We start from the raw sequence: 27088 nt of genomic DNA on the forward strand, positions 1-27088 counted from the left end.
ACGATGTGCCCCGGCCGCTGTGGACGTAGGCAGGGAAACCGAACAGTGTGAAGATGCTGTGCAGTGCCTTTTATCACAGTGGCCGAGGTCATGTCGAGGCAGGGGACTGCGAAGGGGAAGCGGGAGTACTCGGCAACGACAAAGTATATATTACGGTTGGAGGAGGGGAGGGGCCCTTTGAAGCCCATACTTAGGCGCTCAAAAGGCTGGGAGGCCTTTAACAGGCAGGCCTTGTCTGGCCGGTAGAAGTGCGGTTTGTACTCCGCGCAGACCTGGCAGTCCTTGGTCATGGCCTTGACCTCGGTGGAGAAGGGCAGATTGCGGGCCTTAATAATGTGGGTAAGCCGGGTGACAGAGGTCATTGTGGATAGCCCAAAGTCGATCATCTTGAGCGCTGGTGCATGTGCTGTGGGACAGGGCATCTGGGGGCTCATTGAGCTTCCCAGGACGATATTTGATATCGTAATTGTAGGTGGAGAGTTCGATCCTCCACCTCAGGATTTTGTCTTTTTTATTTTGCCCCATTGTGCGGTGTCAAACATGAAGGCGACTGACCGCTGGTTGGTGACGAGGGTGAACCTCCTACTGGCTAGGTCGTGCCTCCAGTGCCGCACGGCTTCCACTATGACTTGTGCTTCCTTCTCAACAGGAGTGTCTGATTTTAGAAGCGTGGAGGATTCTAGAGAAGAATGCTACTGGCCTGCCCGTCTGGTTGTGTGGCGGCCAGTGCGACGTCTGACTAATCGCTCTTTACCTGAAAGGGGACGGACTCGTCCACCGTGTGCATAGCGGCCTAGGTGATATCGGCCTTGATGTGGCTGAAGGCCGAGCGGGTCTCATCTGTCAGGGGAAAACTGGTGGTTTGAATAAGTGGGCGGGCTTTGTCCGCATAGTTGGGGACCCACTGGGCGTATTAGGAGAACAGCCCCAGGCACCATTTGAGGGCCTTGAGGCTGTGGGGAGGGGGGAGTTCCGTTAGGTGGTGCATACGGTTGGGGTCGGACCCTAGGACTCCGTTCTCCACGACGTAGCTGAGGATGGCCAGTCGTGTAGTGCGGAAAACGCACTTCTCTTTGTTGTACGTGAGGTTGAGGTATTGGGCGGCCTGGAGGAACCTCTGAAGGTTGGCGTCATGGTGCTCCTGATCATGGCCGCAGATGGTAACATTTTCCAAGTACGGGTATGGAGCCCGCAAACTGTACTGGTCCACCATTCGGTCCATTGTTCTCTGAAACGTTAAGTGATGCCGAAGGGGACCCTGAGGAAGTGGAAGAGTTGGCCGGCTGCTTCAAAGGCAGTGTAGTGGCGTTCTTCCGGGCAGATTGGGAGCTGGTGGTCGGCTGACTTCAGATCGACCATTGAGAAAACACGGTACTGTGCGATCTGGTTGACCATCTCTGCTATGTGGGGGAGGGGGTACGCATCCAGTTGCGTGAACCGGTTAATGGTCTGGCTGTAGTCTACAACCATCCGGTTCTTTTCCCTGGTCCAGATGACCACCACTTGGCGTGCTCCAGGGGCTGTTGCTGACCTCTGATCCCTTCACTCAACAGTCGCTGGACCTGCGACTTGATAAAAGCCATATCTTGGGAACTGTATCGCCTGCTCCTGGTGGCGATGGCTTACAGTCGGGAGTGAGGTTCGCAAAGAGCGAAGGTGGGGAGACCTTGAGCGTCGCGAGGCTGCATACCGTGAGGGAGGGGTAAAGGTCCGCCGAACTGAAGGGTCAGGCTTCGGTGACTGCATTGGAAGTCTAATCCAAGCAGTAGGGGGGCGCAGAGGTGAGGGAGGACGTACAGCTTAAAACAGGCGTACTCGGCGCCCTGCATCGTGAGGTTAGCGATACAGTACCCCCAGATCTGGACTGAATGGGATCCGGAGGCAAGGGAGATTGTTTGGGATGAGGGGTATATGGGAAGGGAGCAGCGCCTTACTGTGTCAGGGTGAACAAAGCTATCTGTGCTCCTGGAGTCAAAGACCGGGGGTCTCATGCCCGTTTTCCGGACGACCATCATTTGAGTTTTTCAGGTGTTTTCGCTGCGACTGGTCGAGGGTGACGGTGTCCAGCTGCGGGTAGTCAGCGTGGTTGGCAGTATCGGGGTCACAAAAGGGCGGCCCCCATGAGTCGCACGTGTCGGTCGGTGCCGGAGCCGACGGCCGAGGTGGCCCCCACAAGTCGCACGAGGCTGATGACTCGTCTGAAGGGGGCGTTCCGGGCAGGCACGCAGCCACGTTACGGTGTCTGCGGGCCTCTGAGTCCATGGGTCGGGCCTGGTGAGTTTTCGATTTCTGGGCTTGGTAGGTCGGCCCAGACAGACTCTGGCGAAGTGTCCCTTTTCCCCACAGTAGCTGCACGTCGCTGTGCGGGCTGGGCAACGCTGCCGGGGGTGTTGACCCTGGCCACAGAAGTAGCACTGCGGCTCCCTGGGCTGGACTGGCAGCCGCGCGGTACAGGCCTGCGACGTAGTCCACGAGGGGTTCGCCGGTCCGCGGGGAGGCTCTGGTAGGCAGTATTAATTAATGGATACTTAACATAAATGAGACCACTAATTGCAATGTCTCTTAACCCATTACTTAACAGTCTCCCCTTGGAGAAAAAATAATTCGGTGAAAACAAAATTTCAAGAAACTCAAAACACACATGATTTCCCCCTTTTTTTTTTGTTTGGACGAGAAAAAAAAAAAGTCACAGAAACAAGCGCCCTCCATTAACAATATCCAAAAGTTTCTGTGAACTCTCCCCTCTTTTCGTAAAACAGTGACAGTTGATAGCTCCTGTCGACCCATTTAATTTTTGTTATTTCCCCTCTGTCCAACATCTGCTTCAAACTTGCGATGTCTATCCGTAACCTCTTTTCATTGACACTTTTTGTAGAGTGCACATTTTCCCACAGGGATTTATTGTCAATGTGACAGTCAATAGGTATATTACCCAAATCCCCCAATCCCAAAATTTCTGTCAATATCATACTTATATAAAAGGCCATATCCACCGCCTCTACAAGGCTTAACGTCTCAGCAGCCAAAGTGCTTTTTACCACTCCTTATTTTCTTTGTTTCCCACGCAAGCGGGCCACATTTACCATTGTTCCCCAAAAGGAAAATTATAAAACCTCTTGCACTTGAAACGTCATCACATAAATTTGCATCGGATGCATCACTATAAACTATGAGTTTCAAGTGCTTACGGTCACCTAAAACCGGGAACCTCAAAGCACACACCTGCGTTTTTAGTTTGACCAACGCTTTATTTGCTCTCATTATGTCTTCCACTTTAGGATCATTCATTTTTGTACTCAACTCTAAGACATCAAAACTAATTCCGGTCTAGTCTGTCAACCTAACCAATTCAGTTGCCCAATTAAAAGTTGCAGTTGCTCTTTTTCCATCTTTGAAACCACTGCATCTTTTTGTGAAACCAGAGTACGACTAATTGCTAATGGGCTGATGCTTTCCAAATAGGATTGTTGACGTAAAGTTGCCCCTAACTTATATTGGACTGGAACCAGTCCAATATATTTAAATGCACCCGAAGCCTGAATTCCAACCATGAACTCTTTCCTCAACCCAGAGATTATAATAGCTTCGAAATCACTCATCCCACCCCACAAAAAATCATCAACATGCATCATAAAGATGCCGGAAAGATTTCCCTTATGGTGCCAGTAAAACATTGCCGGATCTGCTTTCAACTGGCAACAGCCTAACTTTAACAAAACTGACCTTACCGAAAAAATACCAGACTCTAGATGCATCATTTAATCCATATACAGATTTGTTCAACTTCCAGAGTACCCCTTCTTTGTTAGCTGCCTCTTTAGGAGGACAGAGAAAAATGTCTCTCAGAAGCTGATGCCCCTGCAAAAAGGCAGCTTTTATATCTACAGATTTGCATTCCCATGCCTTTGTGGCTAATAGAGCCAAGAAGATCTTTAAAATAACCTTTCCTGCCGTAGGTGAATCTATCCTTAAATCCTGATCTTCTAAGTTTTCTTCAAACCCCCTTGCCACAAGCCTGGCCTTTGCCTTATAAGTTCCATCTGGAAGAACCTTTTCCGTGCAAATCCATCTGTGGGATAGAGCACTTTGTCCCCCATCCGGTACTTCCGTGTACACCCCAAATTGACTCCAACTATGCAGTTCTTGCTGTTTGGCATCTTTGCTAACTTTTTCATCTAATTTATTGGAGGCCACCAAAATCTCACGTGCATCTGGGCTTCTACTCCTAGTAGCATTCATAGTCTTACCTATGTTCCGAGACCTTGAAACAAAACATCCCCTATCCCACCTTGTATCTCGTTCTGTACTGCTACTGCTTGATCTTTCCCTTCTGCTGTGGGATGTCCTTTCAATAGTTCTCTACCTTTTCCTGTGAACCTGTTCACTATTTGGTGTACTATCTGACCTGGCACTGCATATCTGCGCCTTCCATTTCTGAACTTCGTTTTCCCAATCCATTGTCTTGACTCCTTCCCCTGAATGCTGTAAATTCAACCAGTGTTTATACTTTTCACTGGCCTTCCCTGCTCTACTAATAACAGTTGCATCCTTCCATTGACTAGACCCTTCAGGCAAGTATGTCACTTTTGTACCAACTTTTGGGAGTTGTCCTTTCGGAAAAATGGCCTGTTCTAATTCATCAGAAATATTGTGTTCCTCTACAGAAACCCTGTCTATATCAGTTAACTGGTCCTCATAGTTCTGTATCACTTGCGTACCAGATGACCCTGGTTCCTCCTCATGTCTGTCTGCTCTGTCTAAACTTGAAAATTTGTAATCTGTACCCATTATCCTTGATGAATGTACAATTGTTTTGCCATCTATGCCAATGATCTTCCCTGGGCCTTTCCATTCATTAAAATTGTCTCTCTTATAATATACTATGTCTCCTTGCTGAAAAACAGTATTTGATGGCTGTACATTATGCCTTAAAGCTCTGTGAATTCTTTCAGCGACTTCTGCTTCCAAAAAAGCTTTTCTGTTGCATATAATGCACTTAAATGTTCAGCAAAGGCAGAGCTAATTGTAGTCCCTTCCCAAGCTGGAGGCTGGTCATCCAAATAGATGGAATTTTAGGATTTCTACCAAACGCTAATTGATGGGGACTATAGCCTCCAACCATCTGCAATGAATTCTTCGCCCATGCTAAGGCTGAATTTAACTTGCAATTTGGTCTATCTGCCAAAGTTTTCTGGAGCATATCCTCTATTACTGCATGGTTCTTTCACACACCATTACTAAATGGGCTTTCCGCAGCCGTATTAACTGTGATATTTACATTTTCTCACATATCCCTAAACTCATCATTAGCAAATTCTCCCCCATTGTCTGTGAGGAATTTTGCCGGTGGGCCCATTCCTGTACCTATCCATTTTTCCACGATCTGATCAAGTATTACTCTCTTTTCTTTACTTCGTACAATGGTTGATTGACTAAATCTGGACGCATCACTATAAACTGAGTTTCAAGTGCTAAGGTCGCCTAAAACCAGAAACTTCAAAACACACGCCTGCATTTTTATTTGGCTAACGCTTTATTTGCTCTTATGTCTTCCACTTTGGGATCACTCATTTTTGTACTCAACTCTAAGACATCAAAACTCAACATCCGGCCTGGTCTGTCTACCTAACCAGTTCAGTTGCCCAATTAAACTTCGCAGTTGCACTTTTTCTATCTTTGAAACCATTGCGTCTTTTTGTGAAACTCGGCCACGACTAATTGCTATTGGGCTGATGCTTTCCAAATAAGATTGCTGACGTAAAGTTGGCCCTAACTTAGTCTGTCCAATTTCCAGTCCAATATATTTAAATGCACCGGAAGCCTGACTTCCAACCCTGAATTTTTTTCCTCAAACCAGAGATTACAATAGCTTCAAAATCACTAGTCCCACCCCACAAAAAATCATCGACATGCATCATAAAAATGCCAGAAAGATTTCCTTTTATAGTGCCAGTAAAACATTGCAGGATCTGCTTTCAACTGGCAACAGCCAAACTTTAACAAAACTGACCTTACCGAAAAATACCAGACTCTAGATGCATCATTTAATCCATATACACATTTGTTCAACTTCCAGAGTACCCCTTCTGTGTTAGCTGCTTCTTCAGGAGGACAGAGAAAAATGTCTCTCTGGAGCTGATGCCCCTGGAAAAAGGCAGCTTTTATATCTATAGATTTGCATTCCCATGCCTTTGTGGTTAATAGAGCCAAGAAGATCTTTAAAATAACAGTGAATCTACCCTTAAATCCTGACCTAAGTTTTCTTCCAACCCCCTTGCCACAAGCCTGGCCTTTGCCTTATAAGTTCCATCCGGAAGAACCTTTTCCGTGCAAATCCATCTGTGGGATAGAGCTCATTGTCCCCTATCCGGTACTTCCGTGTGTACCCTAAATTCACTCCAACTAGGCAATTCTTGCTGTTTATCTTCTTTGATAACTTTTTCATCTAATTTATTTGAAGCCACCAAAATCTCCCGTGCATGTGGGCTTCTACTCCTATTAGTATTCATAGTCTTACTCATGTTCCGAGATCTTGATAAACTACGTCCCCTCTCCAGCCTGGTATCTAGTTCTGTACTGCTGCTGTTTGATCTTTCCCTTCTGCTGTGGGATGTCCTTTCAATAGTTCTCGACCTTTTCCTGCGGACCTGTTCACTATCCGATGTACTATCTGAACTGGCACTGCGTTTCTGTGCCCTCCATTTTTGAACTTCGTTTTCCCAATCCATTGTCTTGACTCCTTCCCCTGAATGCTGTGCATTCAACCAATGTTTATACTTTCCAGTGGCCTTCCCTGCTCTACTAATAACAGTTGCATCCTTCCATTTGACGAGACCCTTCAGGCAAGTATGTCACTTTTGTACCAACTTTTGGCAGTTGCCCTTTCGGGAAAAATAGCCTGTTTTAATTCACCAGAAGTGTTGTGTTCCTCCACAGAAACCCTGTCTATATCAGTTAATTGGTCCTCATAGTTCTGTAACACATGCGTACCAGATGACTCTGATCTCTGTAATCTGTACCCATTATCCTTGATGAATGTACCCTAACAGTTTGATTACCATGTTGCAAAATAATTGTGTTGCCATCTATGCCTATGATCTTCCCTGGGCCTTTCTATTCATTAGAATTGTCTCTCTTATAGTATACCATGCCTCCTTGCTGAAAAACGGCATCTGATGTCTTAAAGCTCTGCGAATTCTTTCAGAGACTTCTGCTTCCAAAAAAGCTTTTCTACTGTGCTGTAATGCATTTAAATGTTCAGCAAAATATGAGCTAATTGTAGTCCCCTCCCAAGCTGGAGGCTGGTCATCCAAAATTGACGGAATTTTAGGATTTCTACCAAACACTAATTGAGAAGGAATATAGCCCCTAACCATCTGCAATGAATTCTTTCCATGTACTGCCCATGCTAAAGCTGAATTTAGGCTGCAATTTGGTCGATCTTCCAAAATTTTCTAAAACATGTCATCGATGACAGCATGATTTATTTCGCAGACACCATTACTAAATGGGCTTTCTCCAGCCGTATTCATAACTCTGATATTCATGTTTTCACACGTATCCCTAAACTCATCATTAGCAAATTCTCCCCCATTGTCTGTAAGGAATTTTGCCGGTGGACCCATTCCTGTCCCTATCCATTTTTCCACGATTTGATCCAGAATTACTCTCTTTTCTTTACTTCGTACAATCGTTGATTGACTAAATCTGGTTCCTAAATCTACAAAATGCTAAATAAATATATTATTTGCTCTATCCCAGATCTTAAGGTCCATGGCCACAATGTTGTTCAAATCCCTGGCCAAAGGTAGGGTTACTATCGGTCGTGCTGGTGTCCTTCTGTACTTCCTACAAACTTCACAGCGGTCACTAACCTGTTCTATCAGTTTAGTATAGTTGTTATCCCTTACCCCTGCATCCTTTTAATAAATGTTTCAGCCTCCGAGGAGACGGATGTGCAAATTGCCTATGCAGTTTTAATACCACAAGCTTTTTATCAGCTAAAGTCCCATTTTCAACTGCCATTAACACATCCTTAACCACTCTACTTGAAAAAGTGTTTGTACAATAGTGTCCCGAATGTGTAAATTGTAAGTCCACAGTCTATCCATAAACTGTTGCCTTATCCTGTTCCATATCCAGTTTCATGTGTGCTTTCTTCATCGACGGATGCAAAGGTATCTCACTTGATACAACATCCGTGCTAATGAAATGATTCACTCCGGCAATATTGCAAGGGATCACCACTCTTTTCAGCGACTTCAGATTATTATCATCCCCAAACCTGAAACTTGTGGAACTTTCAAATTCCTTAACCTTGTTACGATTTTCAGCATTCAAAGAGTCCAGGTAACATTTTAACCAGTCAATTCCACACACAGTAGATGTGCAGCCACTGTCCAATACAGCACAGTTGAAGGATTCTGCAACCAACCCCCTCATTACTGGCGTAAAACTGCTTGTCAATAGGACACTGCCTTCTTTCTGGTCACTATCTTTTTCCTCTTCTGACTCTTCCGTGGTGTCGCTTCAAACACTTATCATAACGAGTTGGGACAGTTGAAAGCATAATGGTATTGAGAGTCACATTGATTTATCGTGCCCCATGCATTTCTGGGGTTCATCTTCCTATTCTACGTTCTAACTGGGTTTCTGTCTTTGTAATTTCCTTGTCTCAGTCTCCTTCTATAGTCTTCAGCCTTGTTCATAGCCATACGATTTCGCCATCCTGTTAGTAGTGTATCTTCCCTGTTCTGCCTTATTGTAGGCTGACTTATTTGGGTCATCAGAGCCATCGGAATCGAATGTTTCCCCAGAAACTTTTGTAAAGCTTTTGTCATCTGTTCGAATAAGGTATCCTCATCTGTAAACTGAACTCCTGTCAAAACCAGGAGCCTATCCATGTTGCTCACTCTCGGACAGTCAAGTAATTTAACGGCCAACACAGACTGTGGAAATTCCAGGTTATGTTTCTGCAGCCTTTTATATAGTCTGCCCAATTCCATTATATAGTCTTCCATGGAGATATCCTCCATTTTCCTGAACGTATCAAAATCCGACCATGCTTCCTACGCATTTAACAAGTCATATTTCTTATAAATCTTATCCAGATAATGTAAAAAAGTCTCCAGACCTTCTTCTGAGTCTAACTCTTCCAATTCCAGCTCAGAAAGCACTTTGTTTCGGATTTTACTGCTATATGGTAGAGAAAGAGCCAAAGCCATACCTTGTTTTCTCTTTCCCAAAGCAGTTACCTTAGTCCACATAACTACGGCACTTCTCCATTGGTCGTACGATTCCCTTTCAGAAAATAAGGGAGGATAGTCCTATCCAGCCATCTTTATCCTCGGTTCAGCCATATATCCCTCTTTCTTTTCTTTTCTCACTCCTTGGTTTGTTGTATCCTTCAACCCTTCACATTTACACAGCAAACATCCTCTGCTACCAATTGTTAGACGTTGCTGTGATAGGAAGAGTCTAAAGTTCTGTTCTTTTTTCACAAACACACATTTATTTCCTTCCAACAGCCTTTGTACAAAACTCTCACTATACATAACCTGACAGAGGCCACCTGAAGCCCCTTTACATATCAGTGTCAATTAATGGATACTTAATATAAATGAGACAACTAATTGCAATGTCTCTCAACCCATTACTTAACACCGGTCTGTGGTCCAGTTTTCCAGCAAGCGCTGCCTGATGTAATTCGATCGGACCCCAGCCATGTAGGTGTCCCAGATCTGTAGGTTCATGTGTTCCTCTGCCGTCACATCCCGTTAGCTGCAGTTCCTGGCGAGTAGGGTCATGTTTTCCAGGTACTCATCTCGCGATTTCCCCAGCGTGTTGACGGTGATTTGGTGAGGAGATGTCGGGCATACACCTCGTTTACAGGCTTCACGAAATGTGCCTTGAGGGTTGCGACCGCCGCCTCGTACGTGGCCGCTTTCTCGATCATCACGGAGATTTGATGGCTCACCCGAGCGTGGAGGAGTCGCAGCTTGAGGGTTTCAGTGGGAGGTGCTGTGGAGGAGTCGAGGTAGGCCTCGAAGCAGCGAAGCCAATGTTCGAAGATCTCCTTGGCTTCTGACGTGCGCGTGTCGAGTTTGAGCTTATCTAGCTTTAGAGCGGCTTCCATGTTGCTGTCGATGGATAATAAATTGTTATACCGTCAATTCACTGAGACCGAGTGAACATTAGGCTTTATTATCCATGAACTTGCATGCCAGAGTCAGCTGTACAAATGAGTGCCACCCACAGGTGGCCGGACTATATATTGCCCTGGTGAGGGTGGAGCCAGAGGCGGAGCCCACCGGGGTTCCAGTACAGTACCTGGAAGTCGCCCGTATCATCACTTCCGGGTCATGGGTCACATTATACAGACAGCTCATGCATTAGGTGTGCGCGTGTGTGCGTGCGTGTACGTGTGTACAAATGCAACTCTGTTTGTTCCTGTGTTATTGGGGTGTTGGGTACTCTAAATTAATTGTTTTTAAAAATGACTTTGGAAAGTATGTTTTCAACTCCAGCATTAATTTGCTCAATGCATATAACGGGATAGAGCTAATGGCCAAATCTCTCCTATGTTGAATGTTTATGGGGTGAATCTTCACATCCAAGAACCTTTTTTGAGGGCCATAGTACCCCTGTCCTCATCTCCTCCACCCCGTTCTTGTGTGAGCAACTTATTTAGGGGCTCTCGGTGATGTGGGTGCATCCCTGACTGATTTTGTAAATAAATGGTCATGAAGCCTTAGTACTTGTGCAGGAAGTCCATAGAATCCCTACAGTGCAGAAGGTCATTTTGTCCATAGTCTTCCGAAAGAGCACCCGCCCTAGGTCCACTCCCCAACCCTATCCCTGTAACCCCACCTAACCTGCACATCTTTGGACACCTAAGGTGGCAATTCAGCATGGTCAATCCATCTAACCTGCATGTATTTGGACTGTGGGAGGAAACCCGCACCCACACTGGGTGGATGTGAGAGTGTGCAAACCCCAAACAGTCACCCATTCAAGTCCGAGTTGAACCCAGGTCCCTGACAATGGCAGTGGTGGTAGCCACGCTGCCACCATGCCACTGTTCACTAAGTCTTGGCTAGATGAATTTGATAAGAGAAGCAAAGCAAGTCTAAGTTAGCAAGATTGTATTCTTGTATAACCAATTTTGGAATACTGCAGGAAGTTGGTAGAAATAAAATTTAAACTTGAGATTAATCAAATAATCTGCATTATCCTTGCTCTTGTTAAAAGAATCTCCATTGTGAAGTTACAACAGATTTTGGTCTTTAACTGGGTGGAATCATTTTGAAGATTCAAAATAATTCTGGTTCCCACCTCTTTGCCATTTCACCTGCCAATTAACCAAATGGCCTCCTACACCGTAAATTCTATAGAGGGCAGCACGGTATCGCAGTGGTTAGCACAGTTGTGTCTCAGCTCCAGGGTCCCAGGTTCGATTCCTGGATCCTCCCCTGTGTCTGCGTGGGTTTCCTCCGGGTGTTCTGGTTTCCTCCCATAGTCCAAAGATGTGGAGGTTAGGTGGATTGGCCATGCTAAATTGCCCTTGGGTGTCCAACAAAAAGGTAAGGTGGGGTTACGGGGATAGGGTGGAGGTGTGGGCTTAGTAGGGTGCTCTTTCGAAGGGCTGGTACAGACGCGATGGGCCGAATGGCCTCCTGCACTGTAAATGCTATGATTCTGCCTAAAATCACCAGGAAAAGGGGGCTGGAATGTGCACAACTTTTTTGGGGTGGGGGGGTGGGCATGGATTCAATTGAGCATCTTGAAACTTTGGCAAAGTCAGAAACTTTGACCTCTTGCACCTTGGATTGTAAATCTAAGTCGTCATCATCGCAGTGGGAGTTGAGGTTGCTGTTCATAAAATCCTGATCCATTATGTTGTCTCAAACTGTTGGACAGTAGGAGGAGTGATAGACCATTTAGCCCTTCTACCATATCCCAACTCCAATCCTGCTTGTATCTCCTGACCTTCAACTCCATTGCAGATCAAAAATCTGTCTACAATAATCCTGTCTCTGATGCTGGAGAATTCCAAAGGGTAATGACCTGAGAAGAAATTTCTCATCCAATTTAAATGGCAGATCCCCTTATTTTACAACTGCCCTTAGTTCAAGATGCCCTCGAGTGTGAAAGCATACTGTCAGCATCTACCCTGTCAAAGCCCCTCAATCTTTGTTTCAATAAGATCACCTCTCGCTCTTCTAAATTTCCAAGTGTAGGCATGACCTGCCCAACCTGGGCAGCACGGTAGCATAGTGGTTAGCACAGTTGGTTCACCGCTCCAGGGTCCCAGGTTCAATTCCCGGCTTGGGTCACTGCCTGTGTGGAGTCTGCACGTTCTCCCCGTGTCTGCGTGGGTTTCCTCCGGGTTCTCTGGTTTCCTTCCACAGTCCAAAGATGTGCAGATTAGGTGGATTGGCCATGATAAATTGCCCTCGGTGTCCAAAAAGGTTGGTGGGGCTACGGGGATAAAGGGGATAAGGTGGATGCATGTGGCTTAAGTAGGGTGCTCTTTCCAAGGGCCGGTGCAGACTTGATGGGCTGAATGGCCCCCTGCACTGTAAATTCTATGATTCTATGATAACCTTTCCTTATCAGCAACCCCTTCATCCCACGAATAGGTTTAGTGACCCTCCTCTAACTGTCTCCATTTATCCTTCCTATAATGAGACCAGAATAGTGCACAGTACTTAATTTCCTATCCACTGTGCACTGGTATCCATTGCAAACCCATTGACTCCCACAGCTACCTCGACTACAACTCTTCACACACCACATCGTATAAGGGCTCCATCCGATTCTCCCAGCTCCTTTGCCTTGGTCACATCTGTTCCAATGATGCCTCTTTCCAAAATCGTGCTGCTGACATGTTTTCATCTTTAACCCACTGTGGTTGACAGGCCTCACAACCTTGTTCACCCATCTCCTGTACCTCTGCTCTCACCCCTTCCCCTTCCTCCCAGAACCAGGATAGGGACCCCCTTGTCCTCGCTTTTCACCCCTCGCTTTTCACCCCTATTAGCCCCTGCATTCAAAGGATCATCCTACGAGGGCATCATGATCGGCACAGGCTTGGAGAGCCAAAGGGCCTGTTCCTGCGCTGTACTTTTCTGGTCTTTGTTCTTTGCCAGTTCCGCCAACTCTAGAGTGATGCCACCACCAAACACCTCTTCCCCACTATCTCTTTTCGGCATTCTGCAGGGACTGTTTCCTGCAGGATACCCTTTTCCCAGCACCTTTCCATGGCACATTACCATGCAATCATAGAAGGTGGAACACCTGCCCCTTCCTCCCTGCGCACCATCCAAGGGCCTAAACACACTTCAGGTAAGGCAATGCTTCATGTGCATCTGCTTCAATCTGGCCTATTGCATTTGCTGCTCCCACTGCGGGCTACTCTATCGGGGCCAAATGCAGACTGGTGATTGCTTTGCGGAACACTTTGGGTCCTTCCACGAGCAGGACCAAGACCTTCCTGTCGCTTGCCATTTCAATTCGTCCTGCTCTCATGTCCACATGTCTGTCCTAGGCTTGCTGCAATGTTCCAGTGATACCCAGAGCAAACTGGAGGAATAGCACCTCATCCGATTTAAGTCTTCCATTCGGACTTGCCATTGAAAGAAGTCGCAGGCTAAAGTCAACAGGTTTATTTGGAATCACTAGCTTTCGGAGGGTAGCTCCTTCATCAGGTGAGCCACTCACCTGACGAACGAGCTATGCTCCGAAAGCTAATGATTCCAAACAAACCTGTTTGACTTCAACCTGGTGTTGTAAGACTTCTTACTGTGCCCATCCCAGTCCAATGCCGGCATCTCCACGTCACAACTTAACATTGAGTTCAACAGCTTCCAACTGGAAACTCGTCTCTCTGCCACCTTCACCCCATTTTTATTTCTATCAATTCATTTTCATTTCATCTATCCATTCATTTTGTTCCCCCTGCCCATTTGGGCCATCTGTTCCCAGTTGCCCTTGGACTCTGCTTACCTTTTTGTTCTGCAATTAACACATTCCAATATGCCACTATGCGTGTCTGGGTTTCCTCCGGGTGCTTCGGTTTCCTCCCACAGTCCAAAGATGTGCAGGTTAGGTGGATTGGCCATGCTAAATTGCCCTTGGTGTCCATAAAAGGTTAGGTGGGGTTACGGGGGTAGGATGGAGTATGGGCTTAGGTGCTTATGGTGCTCTTTCCAAGGGCCGGTGCTGACTTGATGGGCCGAATGGCCGCCTTCACTGTAAATTCTATGATTTCTGCGATCCGCACTCTTGATCACTCCCTTTGTCTTTCTGTCCACAACAGGAGTTTCACAGGCTCTTAAGGTTGGCTCCCTCTCTCCACAGATGCTGTCAAACCTACTGAGATTCTCCAGTATTTTCTGTTCTTGTTTCAAATTCCTGTGTCCTCAGTAATTTGTTTTTAACTTTGTCCTGTACTGTTTTTGCAAAACTTCTAACTTTTATACTACTGTCCTTTGTAATAAAGGTAACGTTCCATTTGCCTTCTAATTATTTGCTGTACCTGCATGCTAACTTCTCTCTGCAGCGTATTCTGCATTTCTAGTCTTGCTGTCTGATTTTTTCTTTTGCCCACTTGCGTTTGTAAATGCACTGTTGAAATGTGATTACATCCAGTGTTTAGCATTATTTTATCCTCTTTTTCTCTTCTCCCTCTTGTGTCACACGAGTTGATGAAAATGTTTCATGGATGTCATCATCAATATTGCAATTTGTCCAGTGTACAGATGCTTTCTATCTAGCTTTAATGGAACCCTTAAAATGCCCCCCCCCCCACCCCCAGGCTTACTAACTTCTCTCTTTGATCCCCAAGTTGAGTTTGGTCTGGACTCGAGTTGATTACTGTGATGGGTTTGCATGTTGAGGTTCAGATGGGCAAATAGGTTTTCCTGTGTCCGTCAGTAAGGACATTGGTGCAGTGGAATTGAATTGATTTGAGGCTTGCAATGACTAATACTTGCTCTTGCTGTTTGTCGTGTATATATAAATGATAAATGATTTGGAGGATGTAACTGGTCTGATTAGTAAGTTTGAGGACAACAAAGGTTGGTGGAATTGCAGATAGCGATGAGGACTGTCAGAGGAAACAGCAGGCTATAGATCGGTTGGAGAATTGGGCGGAGAGATGGCAGATGGAGTTTAATCCAGACAAATGTGAGGTAATGCATTTTGGAAGGTCGAATACAGGTGGGAAATGTACAGTAAATGGTAGAACCCTTATGAGTATTGACAGGCAAAGGGATCTGGATGTACAAGCTCAGAGGTCACAAAGTGGCAACAAAGGTTGAGCAGGCAGTCGAGAAGGCATACTTGCCTTCATCGGCTAGGCCATTGAGTATAAAAATTGGCAAGTCATGCTGCAGCTGTATAGAACCTTAGCTCACATTTGGAATATAGTGTCCAATTCTGGTCGCCACACTACCAGCAGAAGGATGATGGGGGTGCAGAAGAGGGTTACCAGGATGTTGCCTGACATGGAGGGCATTGGCTATGAAGAGAGGTTGGATAAACTCTGTCTGTTCTCACTGGAATGACAGGTTGAGGAGGACCGGATAGAAGTCTACAAGATTGAGGGGCATGGACATTGAGGGGACATGGGCTTAAGGGTGTGATGTTTAAGGTGCGAGAGGCAAAGTTTAGAGCCGATTTGAGAGAAGGATTTTACAGAGAGTAGTGAGTGGGTGCCTGCAACTCGCTGCAGGAGAAGGTGGTGGAAGCAGGTATGATAGTGACGTTAAGGGGCGTCTTGACAAATACATTAACAGGATGGGAATAGAGGGGTACGCACCCCAGAAGTGTAGAAGGTCTGCGCGCGCAGGCTTGTAGGACCGAAGGGCCTGTTCCTGTGCTGTACTTTGCTTTGTTCTTTGTACACTGAACACCACTACCTGCCAGAAAGTAGGTTTAATACAAAGAACATGACTGCTAGACTTACAATGGCTATTCTGTAACTCCGCCGTCCTCCTTTAATTCAACTGTCCGCCTTTGGCAAACTTGCCACTCCTGTCTAGTATGAGCTAAATTTAGGAATACTTCTCAATCTTTCAACTTTGGCTAAATTTGAGTTTGCATCATGAAATATTACCCACTGCCATCACAAAAAAACCCTCTAATCTGCATAATAGCTCAAATCTGTTCTTTTGACATTGTCTTGTGAATTTGACTTGAATATAAGAATGTGTAAAGCACACGTGATGTGGGCTGTTTTTATAAAATGGAATGAAAAATGATTATGGATGGAAATTATTTCTCAAAATTGTTTGATATATTTCTCAATTGTTTGATACCCATTCCTTACCTATTTAAGGTTGCATAGAAATCCATTCTGACTAGGATATCCAAAAAAAAAGGTGGACTCTTAAAATCTGCTGTGGTCCACTCTAGTTTGTGGCAAAACTACATTTAATGTTGTATTGAATTTAGTATCAATTTTGGAATGTACACATAGCGCATAACTGAGTTTCTGAAAGTTGAGTTCAGTTCAAAAGAAGTTTTTGCTATAATGGTGGTACTTTCTTGAACTTCTCGTGCTTGTAACCTTGGATGTTGTGTGTGCGCATGAGTTGCATATGGCAGATGTCTTTTGAATTATGCTGAGCCTACAGTTCGATACTGGTCTGTGCTGCAGTCCTCTTAAGCATTTTTAGGTTGTCTATTGTCAGATCTTCTGATATTGGTCTGAAGTTCTTCCAATTAAAAATTTGCCGAGTGACATTGTTTTACTCAAACTCATAGGCAGATGAGCCATATGCTAAATTTCTGAATACATTCTCATGCATAAAGGGTGTTGTGAAGTACAGTAGGCACTTAGTTTTAGCAAGTCAAATTCATGTGTTGTCTTGCACCCTTGCTTTGAGAAGTTAGTGGTCTGTCTTGAACTCAGTGCTATGTTCTTGTGTTGATGGTACTTCCATAATGAATTTTGGCATCCTCAGCTAATTCTAAATGCTTAGAATGAGCACCTGAGTACTCTTTAGTTGTAAACCTTGATGCAAGGTCCAATTGTAACCTGAACTTCGTTTAAACTATTAAACCTAAAGTTGGAACTTTCTAGAGTAGATGGCGGTTAATGTTTTAATGTGAAAATGTAAAGGTGTAAAGGCATCAGCCAGTGGCAGTACAACAAACTAGTTCAATTTTAATTAGTTTGTTACCTTGAAGTTTAATCTTCCCCAGTAGTGCCTGTTATGAAGAAAACAAACTTCCTGCAGTAGCCAGATTATCCTTTCTAGAAGTTCACTGACTGAGGTTCTGGATTGAACTCTTGTGAAGCATTTTATAGTAGAATGTTCAGATTGTCTTTGTATGCGACATGCTGAAAGCCTTCCAGTTAAAGAGAAATCGTGTAAGGCCAAGCTTAAATTTAAAATTTTAGGAGCATATGTAAATAGATTTCTGATTTTAGACATTGCTGAAACCCACTTGTGCATCATTCACTCAAGTAGATTTGTCCTGGTGGAAGTACAGTATTGTTTTACAATTTTGTATGTAGCTTTTTTGAATGTATTGATTTAAAAATTGCAGAGCCTGGCTGTAATTTTATCAATATCCCTCCACATCAATAGCTGTTTCATTACACTAACTTATGCATGGGGAATTCTCATCTGTATGTAATTATTTTAGAACGAGATTAGATTGGAATTGCCTCAAATTGTCTTTACTGCATGGACATGCTTTGAATATACATAAGGCATTGTAAACTGATTTTTGCATTATCTTGTTAATCTAACATACGGTACTCTTTTGTGTCCATATTGCAGACGGCAACTCCAAACTAACATGGCAGTCAGACTGTGTGATGTGGCTACTCTGCTTAGAAGTGGTTCGTGGGCTGCAGAGCCTTGGACTGGGGTCTGTGGGACTTTTCTTTAAATTCAGTAGTGACTTAAGATATATTTAGCTTTTTATTGAGGCCATACCAAAAACCTATAATGCATCTTGTTGTCATAGGTACTGTAGTCTTGCAAAAATGTAATTGGTTCAGAAATATTTATGGTTCTTTTGGAACAGCACGAGACTTCATCTACAAAAATACTAGCTCTAAGTAAAGTGAAGCCAATGCAACTATTTTTGGTATGGTCTGATTTAGAGCTTGTATAATAATGGTGTTTGCTGAAAGTGGGGATTTGTTGTACTATGCTGTAGTAGTGGTGCACATGTTTAACTTAACCTCTAGATGAGTTGCAAATAGCATATGAGTGAAATTTTCATGTTGAGTTTAAAATAATTTGCCACGCCCCCATATTTATAACACTGAATCTGAATTGTTTTAAGGTTGTATGTGGTGACTCAAATACAAATTTACTTAAGTGAAATGTAGTGATTTTTAAAAAAAAAAATTCAGAGAAAATGGCCTGTTGGACAGAGAGATTGGAGAGTGCATAGGTTAATGCAGCTGTTCACTGGAACTCTGGCCTAATGCTATTTCTGCCACCTGAAATCCTAGATAGATCTTTAACCTGTCATTACAAATGTCTTAAATATTTGACTAATCGTGGCAGTGACTGTCTAGATTGTTGCCCCTTTCTTGCAAGTGCTGTGCACTTGTTTTTGCAAGCTTTTAAATTTTTTTTGCTTTCGTAATTCTTATGAATATTTAATGGCGAGCAGCGCATTTTATTTTTCCACTTGCTTGGGTAAAGGTAGTGACTTTATGCAGATTTTCTGTTTTGTGCAATATGGGAATACTAGTTCAACTGAATTTAATAATTAAACAAACTTCCATTTGCATCTACTTGCAATGTCTAAACTGAATAAACGGATGTATTTATGAAACTAAAATACTTCAATTGAAATTCTGAGTAACTTTGTTACCGAATTGAATATTTACACTGCTGCTATCTCCTAATCACAGCTATTGATCGTAAGCCTAAATTATTTTGAGACACCTAACTTCATTCTGAGTTCAATACAATATGTCAATTGCATTATTTTGCTTTGGTTTCAAAGGGTTGTAATAACATGCCTTGCTACAAGATGCTAATAGTCTTGTTCATCTACTGATGCATTTTTCTTGGTAACTTGCATATTCCTCTATTGTGTTCCAAATTCTATGCAATACATCTAGCATTATATGGGTGGCACAATAGCACAGTGATTAGCACTTGCTTCAGTGCTGGGACCCGGGTTTGATTCCCGGCTTGGGTCACTGTCTGCACGTTCTCCCCATGCCTGCGTGGGTTTCCTTTGGGTGCTCCGGTTCCTACCACAGTCAACGATGTGTGGGTTAGGTGGATTGGTCACGCTAAATTGCCCTGTAATGTCCAAGATTTTAGGTTGGGTTGTGGGGATAGGGTGGATGTGTGGGTTTGGGTCGGGTGCTCTTTAAGGGACAGGTGTAGACTCAATGGGATGAATGGCCTCCTTCTGCTCTGTAAATTCTGTGATCATTCACAGTGGAGTTTAATAGAATGGAGGTGAGGAGGATTGGATGGTGTCTATCTACATCGGAAATGCACACGACATCTTTCACTAACTAGTGGTCCAGGGAGACCAGCATTCATCAGAAAAGGCAAATAATTGTTTTTGCAGTTGAACAATTGCAAATGATTGCTGTCATTGTGCAGAACTTGCCCTTCTGCAAGTAAAGACAATTGATGCCCCCCCCCCCCCCCCCCCCCCCCCCCCCCCGGTGTCTTAAAATATTGAAACCTCCCACTTGTGGCAAAATTGCATTAATTTGGAGAGGAAGCGATCATGCTGATGATGCAGAGCTTCACCTTGGTGTGCATATCTTGAATTGAGTGTTCCACCCCAAACCGATTTCCTGTGAAAATTCCCTGATCTGCACCAAATGTAAATTTTTAAATATTAGTTTGTTTTCAAGTTACACTTTGGTTTGTGGTAGGATGGTACATTTAAGGATTGCAGTTACAAAGTTAAATTTTAACCGTTTTTAATTTGAGTGAGTTGTGGAAGGAGAAGGGGAAAAACAGACTTTACCAGACTAAATAAAGGAGAATGTTGTCCACTGTAGTGAGTTTCTGCCCATTGAGTAGTGTTAAAAGAACTATATGCATTTTGTCATTCAATAACTATAGTGGATGACTATTTCAACTAAAAGGTACCAAAATATTTTATGTACAAATATGTTGACTTATTAGACATTTTAAAAGCAAGGCATTTCTTTACATAATTTATAACCAGTCAGGTTTTTGATTCCGTTCTGAATGTAAATCACCAGCAGCCAATGCTATATTTTGTTTCTAGTTCGCTTGATGTGTGAAGTATTCAGGACTTACCTTGATTTTAAAATGGGTACGGCAAGCGATGATCAGGTCCTGTATGTCCCAGACAGTTTCAGTTACTAAGATGTTTTATTAACCCTTGTATATGGCAGGGTTTGTCATCCGTGTTATTTCTAGGCTACAGTAAAGCAACACGACAATGTTTCACCACCAGATGGCATTGGTCTAGTGGCTGTGGGTATATATGACTATTCATGCATAGTTCCAGCAATCCTGCAGTGTAGTTGAGGCATGAGTCACTTATACAAATAACAAACTTTTTTTTAAAAATGAGCATTTAAAAATCCTTGTCTTTAAAATGTGGGGGAAAAATCAAACCCTAAAAAAAACGAGAGCAAAATAAGAATGTAAAACTTAATTGACTTGGAAAGCTATTTATAGTTACAGAACATTGACGATTATGGCTATTTAAATAACCTTGACTTGGGTAACTCCTAAAGTAATAAGATCAAGTTTAAAATTAAAAAAAAAAAAAAAAAAAAAATACTGAATTTTAAAATCTGTGGAAGTCTATTTGCGATCTTGTGCGATGTCACACATTCACAGCGTTCTTTTGTGGAGATGTGACTTTTAATTTCAAATCTTGCATTATTGCTGTGCATTTCAAATCTTGCATTAAGATTTGCTTATTGCTTTCAGCATTTTGAGTTTAAAAATTGTAATTGAAATTCTGCACTGATTCATAATTATTGTTACTCTGGTTACAAACATATTCTTAAAGATAAGACTATTGATTGCGGAGACACTAGATGTACCCCATCTATGACATATGATGTAGCCGTTATCCAAGAGGCAATTTCTCTTATTCTCTTATCATGGGAATAGGAGTTGGGTCATTCAGAACCTCGAGCATAATTTATTTAGTTCGATGGTCAATTTGTACCTCGCTTCCATTTAGCTACCTATTACTAACAAAATCCAATGATCTGCCTTAAACTTCAATTGACCCAAGATTCCCATCTTTTGGGGGAAAGAGAGTCCCACAACCAAGTCTGATCCAAGTACTAAATTTAGTATTGCAAGAGCCTCGGTCCAGTTTTTAGAAAGAAAATATGCCTTGCTGTGGATTCCCCCACCAGAGGAATTGATTTGTCTCTTTCAGATGTTAAATACTTCGATTATATCACCCAGTGTTCTAAACTCCAGGTAATACAAACTACGTGCCCTCAATTAATAGTCCCCAAATCCGATTTAATCTGTACTGCTGGAGTTGCACCTCCAAGCCCAATAATCTTCCTGCGATGTGTGGGGAACTAAGAACTTCCAAATATGGCATGAACAAGGCTCCCAAGACTGAAGCACAACTTACTCCCTATTTATACCAGCCCCTTGATGAAGGCAAACACTGCATTAGCCTGCAGTACTTTTTGTCCCTGCCTACTGGCTTTTTTGTTTGTGTAACTGATTGCTTCTCATCATTTAAGAAAAGTCTCCTGCCTTTGAATCAAGACCTCTCTTTGCCCATTACCAAATTTGCGTGTGTCCATTCACTTAATTTGCTTGTGTCCCTTTGTAACTTCCTGCTTTCATCTGCATCTTGAATGTCCAACCCTCAACAGAGGAAAAACACAAGGCCCTAAATACAGATCCATGCAGAGCACCTCTTGTCATAATCTGTCAATTTGTATCTACCCTTCATCCTAACTGAACAAATTTGTGATGCAAGAAATGCGAATGCTTTTTATAATCTGATCAATTGGACAGTGTGCAGTGGTGGAATATAGTAATAGAAGCTGGATACAAATACTGGATTTGTGACGTGTTGAGAATGAAAGCAAATGCAAATTTTGGGTGATGGCATTCCATATATGTAAACTAAGTTGAAGCAAGAACAGGCTTAAATACTTGGGTTATCAAATTTAAGTTTGCCATTTCTGAAGATAATTGAACCAATATTGAATGAGTTGTTCAAATGAGTTCAAAAAGGTAACATTGACTTCTATCTTTTATATAGCAGGTAATTGCTGCCATGGAAACACAACTGTCCAATGGTCCAACCTGTAATAACACCACAAATGGCCCTTCAAACACGAACACTGGCACAAACAACTGTTCATCACCTGTTGACAGTAACACCATGCCAGAGGACAGCAAAACCAACTTAATAGTCAACTACTTGCCTCAAAACATGACACAAGAAGAGCTCAAAAGCCTGTTTGGCAGCATTGGTGAAATAGAATCCTGCAAACTAGTACGGGACAAAATAACAGGTATCTTGACACTTGTGTTCGGTTTGCTTCAGTGTTATAATTTTTTTTTTTAAATGGCTACATTTGCAGAACTTCCAGTGCAGACTTTTTGAAACAAACCCAGATATTTTGGTTGCTTATTTACCTGAAGCTCTTGACATTATTTGCCAATCATAGCATCTAAGTAATTCTATTTGAATATTGGCTCACTTGTGTATTTCTCATTTTTTATTTTGCTTCAGCCATCTAAGATTAAAGGAATTCCTTGAAAGTTTACAATAACAGATCTATTTATGGCTAATGTCACACAAAGATAAAATGGTTTGCAGTTATTATTAGAATCATGAACTGATAAGTATAGGAGGACGACACTTGGGAGAGCTATCAAAAATTCCTTTCACTGACCCTTTCTATAGCCCTGAATTGATTTTCATTTTGAATGCTTCCAAGTTCCTTTTAGCATCTTGCATCTGTTGTCTTGTCAGTTAAGTCCTCCCAACCTGTTTATTCATTCTTATCTATCTATCTAAACCCTTCATAATTATAAGCATCTCTATTGAATCTACCTTAACCATTCGGTTCTAAGGAGGATGACCCTGTCTCTATTCTCTGCCTGCAGCCCCAGTATCTCTCATATCCCTGGTACCATTCTTGTAAATCTCTGCATTCTTTCCAAGGCCTTCACATCCCTGCAGAGCATAGAATTGGAACACATTAAGTTATGTCCTTGTTTTTGTATTTGTAGGCCTTTTCATCATGCTAAGGGTCAGAATTGTTTTTAAACAGCTGTCTCAACTTGTCCTGCCACCTTCAAACATCTGTGTGAACACCATCTGGTTTATATTACCACTCTTCACTCATCTGACTGAAATACGTCATTTCACACTTCTGCGAAATGACATCTGCCACGTTTCTGACTTTGACCAGTCCTTCTGAAATCTTTTTAGTATCCTTGTTTTTGACTACGTTTCCAAGTTTCATCTGTATTGTTAGCCTTTACTACCTTTTTTGTTCGTCTCAAACCAGGATATACCCTTTATGCATCTTTCCCACATCTTGGGTTATTTTATACCATCCTTGTTTGATAATTTTATATATCATCTATATTTTGCATTTTCTAGTCTGAAACATTGTTTGCAGGGAATTACCTCTCTACATTAAGTACTACTGATGGGTACTTGTATTCCCTGACTTGACATCTACTACCTTTTCCTTCCCCTCTATCCTACTGGTGAAGTTTTATTATTGTCACCAATCCTGACAGTCAGTCCATGCCTGATTGTTACCTTTTTTTAACTTGATTGACGAGTTGTTTTCTGCATTTTCTGTTCTTGTAACTGAACGCAATTTTTTTGCTCTCTAACACAAGTGCAGGTGATTAAATCTGTTTTTCGCAATAAAAAAATAATTTCCGCAGGAAAATAATTTAAATATAATGTGAAAAGATCTGTGAACTCTTCTAGTCCAGGTGAAGCATGACTGCATCTCTGCTGATATAACTACTTACATTTGATCTGCTACAAATACTGATGTGGGTAGCATTCCTGGGATGTACAAATAGTAATTTGGCCCTTGTGTTTCAGCTGGGGGCCGTCCAAAACTAACCACTGTACTTTCTGCATAATTTCAAATAGCCTTGGGCTTTCTCACAATTCCGTTCTGAAGACTTTACATCCAGGAACCAGTATGACCGTGACCGTTCCGTATTCTCTCTTTCTTACTATTTCCTTCAGTCCAGTGTCTACTAAGTAGATGTCTGGCACTCTGCTTCACAAGTGGGTAGCTGGGATTTCTAAAGCGTTTGATAAAGTTACCTGACGTTACTGTTATTTCTAGAAAACTAAGCTTTTAAACATTATAGAAATTTCCTCTCATTACTAGAGCACTAGACATAATGTGGACCTGCCTGATCCTACAGGAGAAGCCCTGGGGTACAGAATACATTAAATAATATCTAACAAATTTAGGGCAGCACGGTAGCATTGTGGATAGCACAATTGCTTCACAGCTCCAGGGTCCCAGGTTCGATTCCGGCTTGGGTCACTGTCTGTGCGGAGTCTGCACATCCTCCCCGTGTGTGCGTGGGTTTCCTCCGGGTCCAAAGATGTGCAGGTTAGGTGGATTGACCATGATAAATTGCCCTTAGTGTTGGGTGGGGTTAGTGGGTTATGGGGATAGGGTGGATGTGTTGACCTTGGTTAGGGTAATCTTTCCAAGAACCGGTGCAGACTCGATGGGCCGAATGGCCTCCTTCTGCACTGTAAATTCTACGAAATGGGCTATTGTTCTTGACTGAAAGGGAATGTTGGACAAAGTGACAGTTTCTAGGACAACAATTGTTGAAGCAGGCTGCTGCCGAGATCTATTTTCCAGAAGTTGTCAAAAGTAAAATCAGAAGCTTCTGCCTCCGTCCGGATGTGAAGCAAGTACCTGATTGGACCTAGATGCTAATGCAGCTCCCACAGTGAGGATTCCTAGATATTGGCTTAATTTGGATTAGGTTATTTCTGAGTTTTAAATTATTTTTCACATGAATGCTAGTAATGTGGATCTTTGCTTTGCAAAGATGCCTCTGACGCATGTTCAAATCATTTGGTTGATTTGGGCAAATTTGAGATGGATAGATGTGTGCAAGATTGAGTGTTTTTTCCTGAAGCAATCTGAACTTTCTTGAATGTAAAGCAAACTGAAGTTGTTCTGGCAAAAGCCACAAATTCCATGAACTGAGTTTTGGGGTTTAGGTGGTTAGGTTCGCTGCAACAGTAATCTCTCTGGTGCCTAAAGCTAACTGTACCTCACATTAAATGTGCATAATTAGCATAACAAAACAAAATTAAATAAATCTTTTGCACAAGTAAAGTTTCTCAGGCTTGTTAATAATTTCTTGTATCAGCAGTTTAGTGGTGTAACAACTAAATGCCCTAGAGGAAAGTCCACTCCCAACACTAGGGACGATAATGGTTCGAAGATCACTAAATATGTAATGATGCTCTAAGTAATTTTTTTTTCTCATTTTGGATGTATCATGCTATTCATTGTGGAAGGAGAGGCTAGAATATATAAGGAATTGTGAAGTCTTAAGGTCCTAGGAAGTGATTGTGAAGGGATACTCTTGTGCATACTGTCAGCACCATAAACGAGGATACTCCGGTTTTCTTAGGAAATGTACAAAGTTACGAGTGACTCAGTTGAGACAGTATAAGTGAAATTAACGAAAACCAAAATGGCAGTTGGTTTAAATATTTCATTCTAGCTCTTGTTTAGACTGCTTGTGCTGCAGGCATGACTTCGGCCTAGTCATGGATTTTAATCAATTGACTGTATACCCAGAGCTGCATATGGGAAGATTTGAGCTTGTACTAAATCCTTAGTGTCCTAAAGTGCTAATAGTTGTCTACGTTTGGGCGCATGGGCAACATAGTGAGTCGGTTAAGTTGCATTTGTATAGCACCTACGGTCTGGCAGTTTTCTTTACAGCCCTTCACGACAAGTGCAGTTACTGAAGAAATTCAGCAGTTAAACTGCAGAGCTAAATGCCCACAAATAGCTAATGGAATTGTTCTCCATAGTAAATTAAGGGAGGACTGCTCACGCATCAAGAGAACTGTCATGCAACATCTTTGGCGATCAGCCCCTAATAAGTATGATTGTACACCTAAGAAAACTCGTGATACTGGTAATGGGTTCCTGTAGGGCTGATAGCCCGATCTTCGAGCCACATCTCCGACTGCACACTTGGTGAGGTGAGATCAGTCCTTGGCCTCTGGGTTGCTGATATTCCTTTCTTGGACTCTTTTTCTCGGCCACCTCTTGACAGTTCTCCTCAAAAGAATTGTGTCCCTTCATTCAGTAGGTTCCTCCAAGTAGCTCTCTTCTGAGCAAGGCTCGCCGAGCTGTTGACGCCGGTGTTACATTTATTAAGGTAAACCTTCAGTGTGTCTTTCAAGCACTTCCCTTGTCATCCTCTTGGGAACCTTCGTTGAGCTGGACAAAGATGATGCGCTCTCTGTCAGAACTTGACTTCCAAACACTTTGCTGGCCTAGCGGACTTTGTTTCGAATGGTCATGTCCTCTACATTGGTGCTCTTGGCTTCTTCAAGGACACTGATGTTAGTATGCCTGTCCTCCCAGCTGATGGCGACGAATTAGTCTCTCGACTGGTATTGGCGGTACACCTCCAAGGACTTGAGGGGGCTTCTGTATGTAGTCTGTTTCTGAGCCGCATAGAAGAGTTGGGAGGATGACTGTCTTGTATATCAGGATCTGGGTGTCAGCATTGATGTCGTGGTTGTCTAAGACTGCAGTCTTTGGGCGTTGGAAGGAGATCATAGAATCCTTACAGTGCAGAAGGAGGCCTTTTGACCCATCGAGTCTGCACTGGCCCTTGGAAAGAGCACCCTCCTTAAACTCACACCTCCACTCTATCCTTGTAGCCCCACCAACCTTTTGGACACTTAAGGGGCAATTTATCATGGCCAATCCACATAACCTGCACATTTTTGGACTGTGGGAGGAAACCGGAGCACCCGGAGGAAACCCATGCAGTCACTGGGAGAAAGTGAAAACTCCACAAGTCACCTGAAGCCAGAATTGAACCTAGGTCCTGAAGCTGTGAGG

General features: G+C 43.0%; 1 protein-coding gene across 10 annotated transcripts in view; it reads left to right on the top strand.

The window, feature by feature from the left end:
- elavl2 (ELAV like neuron-specific RNA binding protein 2) overlaps window positions 1-27088 on the top strand; it is a 122056-nt gene that overhangs the window by 34279 nt on the left and 60689 nt on the right. For 6 of the 10 annotated variants that reach the window (XM_072516919.1, XM_072516917.1, XM_072516913.1 and 3 more), the window contains 2 exons: window positions 17796-17886; window positions 22237-22492. In XM_072516919.1, coding sequence (XP_072373020.1) covers window positions 17815-17886; window positions 22237-22492 — 328 coding nt within the window. In that variant the 5' untranslated portion in view covers window positions 17796-17814. Of the gene's footprint in view, window positions 1-17795; window positions 17887-22236; window positions 22493-27088 lie in introns of those variants that run through there. The other 4 variants (XM_072516914.1, XM_072516920.1, XM_072516922.1 and 1 more) reach the window with 2 other exon arrangements.

Source organism: Scyliorhinus torazame, chromosome 9, assembly GCF_047496885.1.
Source record: "Scyliorhinus torazame isolate Kashiwa2021f chromosome 9, sScyTor2.1, whole genome shotgun sequence".
Taxonomy (NCBI): domain Eukaryota; kingdom Metazoa; phylum Chordata; class Chondrichthyes; order Carcharhiniformes; family Scyliorhinidae; genus Scyliorhinus; species Scyliorhinus torazame.